At 38.7% G+C, this 12,145-nt stretch overlaps 1 protein-coding gene across 1 annotated transcript in view; it reads left to right on the top strand.

Moving 5' to 3' along the window:
• Positions 1 to 7,485, top strand: part of doc2b (double C2-like domains, beta) — a 141,480-nt gene extending 133,995 nt beyond the window's left edge. The window contains exons 9-11 of the mRNA XM_024264167.2: positions 2,274 to 2,355; positions 4,050 to 4,146; positions 4,775 to 7,485. Of these exons, the coding sequence (XP_024119935.1) occupies positions 2,274 to 2,355; positions 4,050 to 4,146; positions 4,775 to 4,908 (313 nt within the window). The 3' untranslated portion in view covers positions 4,909 to 7,485. The remainder of the gene's footprint in view (positions 1 to 2,273; positions 2,356 to 4,049; positions 4,147 to 4,774) is intronic.
• Positions 7,486 to 12,145: the final 4,660 nt, after the last annotated feature.

The following is a 12,145-nucleotide window of genomic DNA, read 5'->3' as shown; positions in this document are numbered from 1 at the left end:
ATTATTTAATAAATTTAAAAATAATAAAATAACAAAAAAATAATAAATAAAATAAAATGAAAATTTAAAAATTATAAAATACATAAATTTTTATTAATTTTAAAATTTTACATTTTATTGAGAAAAAACTTTGGTTCAAATCTCTGAGATATTAGAAGTCTGCAGTTATGTTTGAATGTTCAAGATTTCACTCTTTCCAAATCCTTCTAACATTTTCAACACTTTTTGGATTTTTCTGGATTTATTCTATTTTAAATGGTTTTATTACAAAGCAGGTTCAGAATCTACCATGAAACACATTTTAGGACTGAAGAGATTTTTTGTGTGTGCATACATATTTGTGTGTTTCTCTTTAGAATGTCAGTCCTGATGGAGTTTCCTGAACTTTCACCTGAACTCTTTGACTCTTGAGTTGAGTTTACATCTCCACATCTGAACATCTTCAGCTTTTCCAACATATTCTCACTCCCAACTCCCCATATGTGGACGTATAGTTTGGGTCTCCTCCGCGTCACTTTTTGACTCAACTCTTCGTTTTTTGACGTTCTGGCTGTTCCCGTTAAATCACAGGACCCCAACCTCCAGGCCATGAACCGCTTGGTACCGGGCCACAGACAGAGAAAAGAATGCAGGGTCCCCCACCCTCAGGACACGGACCAGTACCCTAACCAAATATCGGTACACTAATACCGCGTCCCGAGGGTCGGGGACCCCGATTTAATGGGAACAGCCAGAACTTCAAAAAAACGACAAGTTGGGGGCACCCAAAACGTCAACATGTGACACAAAGGTCCTTAACCAAACGTTAATATGTGATGAGTTGGGAGTGAGAATGTGCATTCTTGAATAAAATCAGGAGACTTCTCTCCAGTGTCAAAGGTTTGATTCTTTAACGAGGAGCAGAAATGTATGGAGAGAAAATAGTCTCATAATTCTTGATGTGTAACTCGTATAATACGTTTTGTGCATTGGTAAAAAAAAAAATGATAACATTTAAAAAAGTACAGAACACAATTTATACATGCACAAATTAAAATTACAATAACTTGAAACTAATAACACATGCAAATCTTTAAAACTTAGGCAAACACAAAACCTCAGTTACACACAAATCTATGATGAGACTCTTTTCACGTCTCACTGATTCATCCGTGAGTGATGCGTTCAATTACTACTAGAATGCTGGTTCATCAGAGTTCCTCTATCAGCCGTTTTGAACTTAGATTGTGAATAATATCCGCTAAAACGTGACATTTTCCCACTTTCTTAAACAGATATTCCAGATAATTAATATAAAAAAGTCTAAACAAGCGTCTTAAGAACACCTATCCTTTTAAAAGTAAAGGGGTTGGGGGTCCAGCGTCTGAGGGCCAGGGTTCCCATTGGGGTCTGGTTGTTCAGGGTGGGGGTCCTGGCTCTGGAAAAAAAAAACAAAACACAAAAACAAAAGGGAAACTTAAAGAAATTAAAGAATATAAAGAAATGATCTAATTAGCCCCATGTGAAGTTGAGGATATCATCAGTCTGTCCTCTGGACGACTGCCCCCCCCGCCGAAACCGGTGCATTAAGGAGCTCATTGTTGTCTCAGACCATCTCCCCAAACCTTCACTAACATTTTCCTAGTGCCACCTAAAGCGGCGCAACCGCCATTTTCCCAAAGAAGCTCCAACACAAACATCTAAGAGATTTTGACAAAAGACAGAACAGCAGAGAGTCATCTCCTGTGATACATTTTAAAATACTGAATGATAAAAAACTACATTAAACTAAAGCCAGCGTGGGAGAACTCGTCTGCAATGACAGAACCAGGAAGTCAATACAGAAGGAGAGTCCAAATGGCCATAAAGATTAATGCGCTACAATAAACTTTAAAACCTAATAAAACCTTGCAATAACAACTCAGCTGTAAACAGGTGGTGAAATGGAGCTGAACTGACTTCCATCCAGTAATATTAGGAGTGCTGTCCTCTCCTTAATCTCATCAGAAGATGAAGTGTAGCTGTCGGAATAATGGTGGGAGAAGCTCTGAGAGGAGGAAACACAACGTCCTCATAAAAGCTGAAGACCTTTGGAGTCACAACATCCACTGTGTGAGACGGAGTGTAGAGCACTGAGGTAGAATGCAGGGCAGAGCCACAGCACCCCCTAGAGGACAGAACAGAATACCAGCTGAGATAAGTGTTTGACATGCTGGGTTGGGAGGCTTCACGGTGCTGATGCATTTCTACTTTCTTCACCTCTGCTCACCTGTGATTCTGCTTCTCTTCCTCAGCTACCTGAAGCCCGACGAGAACAAAAAGTCAAAGCACAAGACTGCTGTGAAGAAAAAGACGCTCAATCCTGAGTTCAACGAGGTAGAACCAGTTCCTCTAGAACCTGATCAAATCCTACTTTGTTTTGCTGCTGCTGTTGCTGTTTTGTGCTGAAGGAACAAAAAAGAAAATGTACTTTTTTAAATAAAGTTGGGTTTGCAGGAAACTGGAAGCATCAGAAACACAAACTCACAGAGAAGGTCTAACGCCAAATCCAATTTTTGGGGCAAAACGATTTTCTTAAATGTTAGACTTGGTAGAATAAATGTTAAAAATTAAAGACCAACTCCCAAAGTCAAATGGTGTCTGAATTACCTTCAGACTGAGAGGGAATTGCTTGTCCTGTCAGGAGGATCCACCTGTCTACAGGTGAGCTTCTCCAGCCTCAAACAGTTCAGCAAAGTGACATTTTCTCTGACATTTTTGCTGCTCTTTTCTCATCCTTTCCTGACAAGAAGAGCAATGAGCCCCCCCCTCCAACGAATAGAAAAAAGGTGGGGGCTCCAACTGTGACTGAATCAAAGACTAAAATGAAAAAGGAGCAATGTTACTTTACTGGATTAAGATCATGTATGATTGTTTAGGAGAAGAGATGAGACCTTTTTACTCTATTTTTGAGCTTATTTCATCTCAAACAAATTCAACATGCATTCAAAATTACCATTTACACCCCCCTCCCCCCCTTGTTTGTTCAGAGCTGGAATCTAATCGACATAGTTTTGTGAGAAACTTTTCAAGACTTTATTTCTTGTCATTTCAAAAGTTATAATCTATAAATAATGAAAACCTAAAAGTTGAGTTTCAGAAAATCTGAAAATCATATCAGACCAATAAAAAATTGACATTTTCAGCACAAATGTCAAGATTCTAAAAATGTGTTTGTTTTTATGCTCTCAGTTTTCGGTTTTTCCTCCTTTCTCCATGAATTTTTGCATCGGTGTTCTGTGACATGGAGACCATCAGCCTGTTTGTCCAGAGCAGAGATTCTCATCTTTCTGTCGACAACAGTAACGAACAAGAATGGAAGCTTCCATTAGACTTGAAGCAGCAAGTCCAGGTTTCCTTCCTCGGTTCATTCATCTTGATGCTCTGATGTTCTTCTAAATTCTTGGAGTTCCCCTAAAGCTGCAGATCTCCGTGTTGCTGCTGCTTCTTATTCTCTCAGGTTTCTGTTCTTGGATCCAACACTCTGTGAACAACCAGCCTGTTTAGCCTTGACCTTCAGCTTTCAGTATGAGTGTCTTCTGGATGTCTTGTCAGTCAGGAGATTCCCACATGGTCGCTTATCTTCTGATGCACACTGAGACCATTTAAAAGATACCACTCCATGAATAGATGTTTTCACAATGTTCTGGATTTTCTTAATCCAACATTAGATAAAAATAAAAAAGTTTAAATTTTTCAGTATTCAAAATAATTTCTATTTATGGAAAAATCTCATTTTTTTCACGTACCTGCGTTTCACCACTTTTTTATTAGACTAATTTGATCTACCTATATTTTTGTAATTAATTTATTATTAAACCACAGTGGAACACTGGATAGGGATAAAGACACAGAATCTGATCAGAAAAAGTCCTTTTTTTAAACATTTGACTTAAATGTTTCTGGTTTTACCCCCTTATAAATAGAACATCTTAATTGTCTTCTGTTTTATTTGTTTATAAAGCCTTTCTTTGAAGTTTCAATCACAAATAATAATCGTAAATGTTGTGTCCTGTTTGTTTTCTCTGCAGGAGTTCTGTTATGACATTAAATATGCAGACCTCACCAAAAAGACCTTGGAGGTGACTGTATGGGACTATGACATTGGAAAGTCAAACGACTTCATCGGTGAGTGAATGACTGACATCACTGATAAAAACCTTTTAACGTTTCAGAAGATTTGCTCTTAGAAAGGTTATATTTTTATAAAAAAAACATCAGAGACGGGACTCTTTAAATTCTGGAGCCGGCCCGGTTTTAATGGACCTCAGCCTGTAGATACATTTAAAACAGATTGGCACCAAATGCCACAATTATTCATTGAAGAAATGCTGTTTAGTTTAAAAATGGAATGACCTTTTTCAGGAGCGTGCATCATTTGAATGAGTTTGACGTGTGCAAACCTGCTAAGAATCAATCACGATCTCTTAATTAGAATAATTGGATGCATTTGTTTAATCAATTACTGCACTTACGTGATATTTTAGCCTGTTAGATTGATAGTGTGTTAACAGAATCAATGAACGCCGATTAATAACTGCCTAATGTTTGCCATTACTGTCCGTATCGCTCAGTGGGAAAAGAAAACCGCATGTGAGGAAGGATGTTTGCACTGTACAAATGTGTTTAGTATCAATATGTTTATATTTATGATACTTTAATAGAATGTTTTCATCAGTCCGGGAAGGAGCAGCTGTGAGGGTTTACGAATGGCGACGCGGCGTGTTTGACTCATGCTGTCTGCACCGTCTCCTAGGTGGCGTTTCTCTGGGCATCAATGCAAACGGGGAGAGGCTCAAACACTGGTTTGACTGCCTCAAAAACAAGGACAAAAAGATCGAGCGCTGGCACACGCTGACCAATGAATTACCCGGCTCACTAAATGACTGAAGACCCTCCAAACTCCACCAGAGAGGACTCCACCTCCCGCCTCTCGGCGCCTGAAACGTCTCCTTCGGAAGAGGAAACAGTAACTCCTCCGACGGTGTTCCTCATCCTTCACAAACACACAAAAGTTGCACAGCTGCTCGTTTATTTGTCTTCTGACGAAGTATTGAGTGGGGATTGCGGTGTTGATCTTTAAGTCTTTTCAGCTTCTCTGCATGATTAGTGAAGATAAAAACAGCAAACAGGATCTGTTTGACGAGACCGTCTCGAGCATCTGCATAAATGTCCCTCCCTGATGCGGCTCTGGCATGTTCTGAATACTACACATACTAAAAATACTGGATCAAACGATGGATTCAAATATTCATTTAAGAAGATGCTGCACTTTACAATGACTAGAAAAGCTTTAGGTGAAGTTACTCTTGAGAACAATACCACTTAGTCAGTTTTTACTCCATTATCCAGTTCAGTTCCGACATATTCAAGTTGAGTAAAAGTTGGGGACAAAACTGCTGAAAAAAAATTCTGAAATTTTCAAGCTATTGCAGAGGTTTCCAATTCTCTCTATTCAACTGCAGGACTGTGCTTTTATTTTGAAGGAGCCTTTGTTGCTGATGATTTATCTGAAAATCCTCCCAAATCGTCTTTTTTCTTCTCAATTTTAAAGGGTAACCAAACCAGGAAGTTGGAGGCTGACTCCACCCACAGCCAAAATTTGAAATGCAGATTTTCAAAACTTACATGGTTTGACCAATCACAAAATTCAACTGTAATACATCATTTCAACCTGTAGGGGGCAGCAGACAGATGAATTTTGACCATAACTTTAAGAATCAAACTGTTTTATTTCAATTTGGCAAAAATTTGGCATTGACCAACAAACAGCCCTTTTAAAGCCCCATTTATAGATGTCAACAGCCAAACAGTTAATTTAGGGTTTGGTTACCCTTTAAATGTATTAGTAAGTTCTTGTATAAAAAACACAATTTAACTTTTTTTTTTTCAAGTTGAGTAAAAGTTGGGGTCAAAACTGCTAAAAATTATTTTTAGAAAGTTTTCAAACTTTTGCAAAGGTCCAATTCTCTTAATTCAAACCGGTTTGAGGGTTTGCTAACAGTGTTATTCAGATTAAGATGATTTTCTCTTTAGTTCTCTGAGCACATTCAGGTGGTCAGACTTCCACCATCACTGGTCTATGGAGCCGGCTGAGGGGTACGGGGGCGGGGGGTTGTTGTGAAGCATCCGCTGAGCAGCAATCAGGAGCGGGAAATCACACAGCAGCCACGGAGCGCGTGCAGCTTTTTGTTTACAGATCAGGAGGTTTGCGGACGGAAACGCCGCCGCCGTGTTTGTGTGGAGTGGAGTTAACAAAACTAACAATAACGGTATTAATCTGAGCATGTTTACTTGTTTACAGTGGAGTTTGGGCACTAATCAACGAGCTCTGCAGGACAAGAAGGGCAGACTTTTGAAACCAGTGTGTGTGTGTCGTCACTGTGGTTGCATTTGTTGGGTTTTCTAAAGCATAACTGTCTCAGACAGAACGTTCTGGTTTGGGCCTATTCGGTTCTCTCTGAGTCATGGACGAACGCCGGCGCTCGGAGGCGTGTCAGACTCTACCTTCACTTTCCGTCACGAGAGCTCGCAGTGTTGGAGCGGCTTGGATGCATGCCATGCATTTGTGATTCTGAAGACTTCCAGTTTGACCTTTTCCGCATGCCCCTCCCGGCACACCCACGCACGCCTTGTAAATTCCGTCCCAACGGTTTCCGGCCATCAGGATTCCTGTCAGGCCTTCCAATCCAGCTAACAGCTTTCGTGTCGTCACCTCACGCCACTGTAAGTGACTGTTTTTGTAATGGCGTCATTTGAAGTCGCGGGACGCGGCGCCGTCGTTCCCACGTTTAATCTCCCTTACCCTTGGCTTCCACATCCGTGTGGTCGGAATGATTAGATTCCTTCTCCCTTCCATTCACTTTGAAGACAATTTGATTGTGATATCACAGCGCCGCAGCTGGGGGTGGAAACCCTGGGCGCATCCCATCAGGCCTTGCATCTCTTTCTTTAGGTGTTAACCGCCTCTTCGGGCGCATTGATTTGTGAGGCACGAGCCGGCCGTGGAACCTTGTGAGCATCTCAATCTCCTCCCTCTCCCCACTGGTGAACATGTGATGAAGACGACCAACGTGTGGTTTTTGATTTTGTAACCCGTCTGCTTTTGTATGCAAGCTCAATATTATCAAGGAAAACATAAATGCATGCGTACGTTCCTAGTTCTTGTCATGAGATGACTTTGCCTAATGTTTGATACTGTTTTCTGTATTCAAAAATATCTGACTGTGGATGCTGGGAAACTCTGCTGAAGTCGGTCTTTCTTCTGGACAACATTTTGTACCTTTTGAGCATTACTCTCACATTGCCTGTTTGGCTGCTGTATTGACTCTCCGAAGGCGTGAATTGATGTGAATTAAAATCTTTCCTTTGTTGTTTCCTTTTTAACACTCAGGCACTTGTTTTCATGTTTCTGAATGAATGAATATAAATGCATTGTATCAAATTATATTTGCAAAATAGAAAGAATGATGCGTCTTTTTTGCACACAAACATTCTAACTAAATGTATAAAAACATGTGATGGATAATTAGATTTTAATTAAAGTTCCTAAATGAAGGTGAATTTCATGCAAATGCGGCGGGAAAACAGCGGGCTCTTCCTGCCGCCTCACAGCTTCTGCTGTTTTGACGTGAAAGCAGCAGGACCGCTGCGTTCTCTGGTTATGAGAGACCGACTCATCACGCAAGGACTCGTCACCAAACTCATTAGCCACGCCGATCATGTGACCCAGCAGGTTTCATCTGACGGGAGGTCGTCTCGCGGTGGAGAGGTGTGAAGGAGGAGGAGCTTCTCCACCTCTTTGACTGCATCAGAGTTCTGCTTTATCGTGTGGAGGAAACGTCTTTCTGCACGTTGGTGTTTCAGCATCAAGCTTTTATTTTGAAACTCAGTTTCCTACCTTTCTGTGTTTTCCATGAAAAGTCACTTTTATTTACCAAACGAGGTGTACAATAAATAGAAAATAAAGTCAAAACATTGATAAGGTTAGAAATGATAATTATTTAAAGGGAAACACAGCAGGACAGCTGGATTAAAAAAAAATGCTTTAAAAAGGGGGCGGGGCTGAGCAGGGGAGGTGTGGCCTGGATCTGTGATTGACAATGAGGTTAGCAAACGTAGCCACTTTAGATCTTCACCGCAGATATTTCTTCAGATATTTCTTCTGAAGAACTTCTTCTGAGTGGTAAAATGCTGCTAGCATCATATGCTAATAAAGGCTAACGTATTAAGCTAACAATCCCGAGTAAAATGATCCTTCCAAATCCATCATCAGGACGGAGTTTGCTGGATTCAATGCCAATTGCAGTCAACCACTGTTCCCTAACTTCTAAGTCCACGAGAAAGTTGTGCAAACCAGTAGATCTGGAGCATACGATGCTCCAGATCAGGGATTAGATTTCTTCCCAGTGGAGAAGGATCATAAAATGGGCGGCGCCCACAAGCGAAAGGCGGAGCCTCAGATATGGAGTCGTCTTACTTCTGGGTAAGAAAAGGACCTCACAAAAATAACTGATATTTCATAAAAAATGTTCTTTCATGTGCCAAAGTTCGTATTTCACCATATACATGGATATAACATTTAATATTCAAACCCATGATTAATATTTTTAACATTCAAACCCAGCATTGTTTACGACCAAGCTAAAACAAAAAAAAATACTTTTCAAGGCTTTTTCTTTAGTAAAATACAGTATTTGAATCTTCATTTTCCCTTTAAGCAAAGCCACTCTGGTAGAAATTAATGAGGCTGCTTTTCCTTCTGGTTTTTGTCTTCTGTGTTGCTCCTTGAGACGACCTTCTTTGTCAGCTGGCGCTTTATAAATAAACTGAATTGAATTGAAAAGATCTCTGATTGAGATTCTAGGTAACAGAAAAATGGCTTTTCTTTGTGGCTGATCCTGCATTTGTGCTCTAATCTCTTAAAGCAGCACATTCAAGGCCGTCAGTGGCAACATTTTCTCTTGATTGAGATTCTACTAATTATCGGAGGCACAAGATGTTTGTGGAAACACCTCAGGTGTGGCTATAATGTTGTATTTTAACTCCGTCCACTGTGTTTTTTCTCCTTTACCACCTGCTGTTCCTGTCATAAAAATATTTGTTTTTCTTCAAAGAATCTAATCTGAATTTTGGCTTGTTGTGAGACGGACTGAATGTTTTTTTTTTTTTTGTATTCTATTTGCAGTGGAATTTAATTGATTCTTTTGAAGAAGGAAGTCACTTTTTCTAATAGTTAACAAGCAACAACATTTTTTTGCCTTTACTATTTGTTTTTGTGTCCGTCTTGTTTTATGTTTTCTGACTGCTACTCATACCTCCGACCACACGGTGGCGATAATCCACCAAGCAGTTGGATATTCACGTTGTGAAACGGTTAAAAAAGTCTAATGTTAATCTAGAATAAAATTTAAAAAAAAGAAAAATGCTTAAATTAAGTTATTATGTATCTGAATATTAAAACTGTTAAGACAAACTTTTAAAAATCTGCAGCGAGGCTAACTAGCTATTTAGCTAAACAAACACTGTTCCGTTAAAAAAAATAATTATCCACAATAATACAGTCAAAAATAAGTTAAGATTACAAGTTTAGTTTTATCCTTAGGTGCAAAACATGAATTAAAGAATATGTTACTTAATTTCAGGTTTTAAAAATTAGCATTTTGCTTTAACTACAAAGAAAACACAGTTAACAGTTGATAAACAATAAAACTTGACCGTAAATTCCATACTGTCTATGGTTTCATAGCCCGTCTTTACTTACATCTTTTTCCCGAGTGCAACTCCTACCTCCGGCCACACGGTGGCGACGATGTACCAGGCAGTTGGATATTCAACATTAAAACCATTTTGTCAAGCAGCAAAATGTCACAATGAAATATTCAAAAGTTTCATTTTATTTGAGAAAACAATAAAAAAGTGAATTAATGATGATATTCAGCCATTATTTACTTAAACTAAACTATTTACATAATTTAAAAAAATATCTGCAACGAGGCTATAACTAGATGTTTAGCTAGCCAAAAACAGTCCAATTAAAAAAAAATAATTCACAATAAAGTTAAACTAGTTTAGGTTACTGAATTGTTTTTTAAACCAATATGCTTTTTTGTGGAAGACAGGGAATAAAAAAGATAAATAAACGCTACAAAACTGTAATAATACAATTTGAAAAAGTCTTAAATGTTATTTTACTTCTACAGCATTTTGTGATTTATGTCTTTGAGCCCAACAGGAAAAGAGGAACCTTCATTTATCGTCTAAATGGAAATCTCACTGAATGATGAAGGAGAACCTCTGAAGGCTCGTGGAGTCCAGCAGCTCAGCGCCGAGTCAGCAGTCTGCAGGTAATAAACAAAAAGAAAACATTGCATCTGTCAAAAATAAAGATGAAGTGAGAAAAATATAAAAAGAAAATACATGTATCAGTATTTTGTTAAACAGACTCCCTTAGGTTTCATTTTCTTGTAATGCTCAGGATGAAAAAAAGGTACAAAAAAGACAGAATTTCATGTGAAACTCTTTCTTATTAAATCCAACCATTCCTGATCAAGCAGCTCAGGATATTGATTTTAGCTGTTTGAACATCTTCTATTCTGCTTAAAAGTATTTTTTATGAAGCTGACAAAATAGAGGGAGACAAAAAAATGAGGAGAAAATGACAATAAAACTCAACGTCTTCAGTAAGAAATGGTTTTTGTTTTTGTCTGACTTTTAAACTTTTAATTAGTTTCCTTGAACATCCATGACAAGATTTTTTACAGCTTTCCAAAACACAAGAACAAATCAATGCACATTTTTAAAAATAGTCACCAAAAGACTTAATTGTTTTCTTTTAAGTTGACTTTTGCTGTTTTATTCAATTCTGAGCCCACCAGGACAACACAGCAGGTTCATCTGCTCATGAAGTCTCTCCTCGCTTCTCCTGGTACACTTCAGGAATCGCGACATTCCTCATGTCGTACTGAAATCGCCTCCTGGGACTCGGAGAGGATGACAGAAGAGAGGAAATGGAAACTCCAAGAACCTCCTGTGGAAAAATGGAAACTCCAAGAACCTCCTGTGGAAAACCACATCAAATGGTGTAAATGAAATGAGAGACTCGATCCGCATGTTTGAAGACACCTTTTCAAATGTTTGAAACCTAATCGTGAGCTTTATTAAACTTTAGTAACTCAAAGATAAAAATAGATTTTTAGTTTTATTTCATATTTTTATTAAACTCACCTTTCTTAAATAAGTTTTCCATCATCTAATCCTCCACATGTTACTCAGACAGCAGAGAAGGACTAAAGTCCGTCCATATAGAGATCAGTGTTTGTTATCATGAAGGTAAGTTCTTCTGAAACCAGGTCTGGTCCTGCTGCACACGGTTCTTCTCTGGGTTTTATTTGGGTCACGGGGAAGAGATGAAATCCTTCCTAGCTTTTCAAGCCTCCGTCTCTCTAGGGTTTGTTCTTTAGGTGGAACAGATGAATCTGCAAACTTCTCTCAACTTTTACTCTTCGAGGATTTTTCTCAGAGAATTTCAGGCACTTAGCAAATTCAGAGCTCACAATTTTTGAGAATTTTCTGCAGATTTAAGTGTAGAATTTCACAACAGAAGCAATGATTTAACACTTAAGTGAATCTATTATCACTGATCAATTGTTTAATAGTCACAAGAGTTGTTTCTGAGTCTAGAGGCTGCTTTCAAACAACTTCCCTGATACATGAATGATTTATCTCAAGAACGATAACTTTTATTAAGTTTAATACTTTATTTTCTGTAGATAAAAACTGTTGGGGGGATTTTCCTTTTTTTTGATACCAGCTGTTTTTGACTGAACTGTTCCTGATGAATGTTTCACACCACTCGCCCTGTTCTTCTTGACATCTTCCTCTTGACTCTTGAAATGCTTCACTGGAACTGAACTATGGGAACATGACGTCCTGCCGTTCTTGAGCATCTGTTTCTGCAGCCACTCGTCGGCTCTGAAATCCTTATCTGAAGATGAGCCGCTTGTCACAAGTGGAATGCTCTGTTTCCGGATCAAACGTATTGACACCGCCGTCTCAATTATCTCTTGTTTGCGGCCTCGCTCCTGCTCTCGTTGGTTTAATTAATAGTTTGTTGTGGGCCGTTAAA

The sequence above is a fragment of the Oryzias melastigma genome, linkage group LG14 (genome assembly GCF_002922805.2).
Source record: "Oryzias melastigma strain HK-1 linkage group LG14, ASM292280v2, whole genome shotgun sequence".
Taxonomy (NCBI): domain Eukaryota; kingdom Metazoa; phylum Chordata; class Actinopteri; order Beloniformes; family Adrianichthyidae; genus Oryzias; species Oryzias melastigma.
Note: the sequence above shows the minus strand (reverse complement) of the source record. Positions and strands in the feature narration are given on the sequence as shown.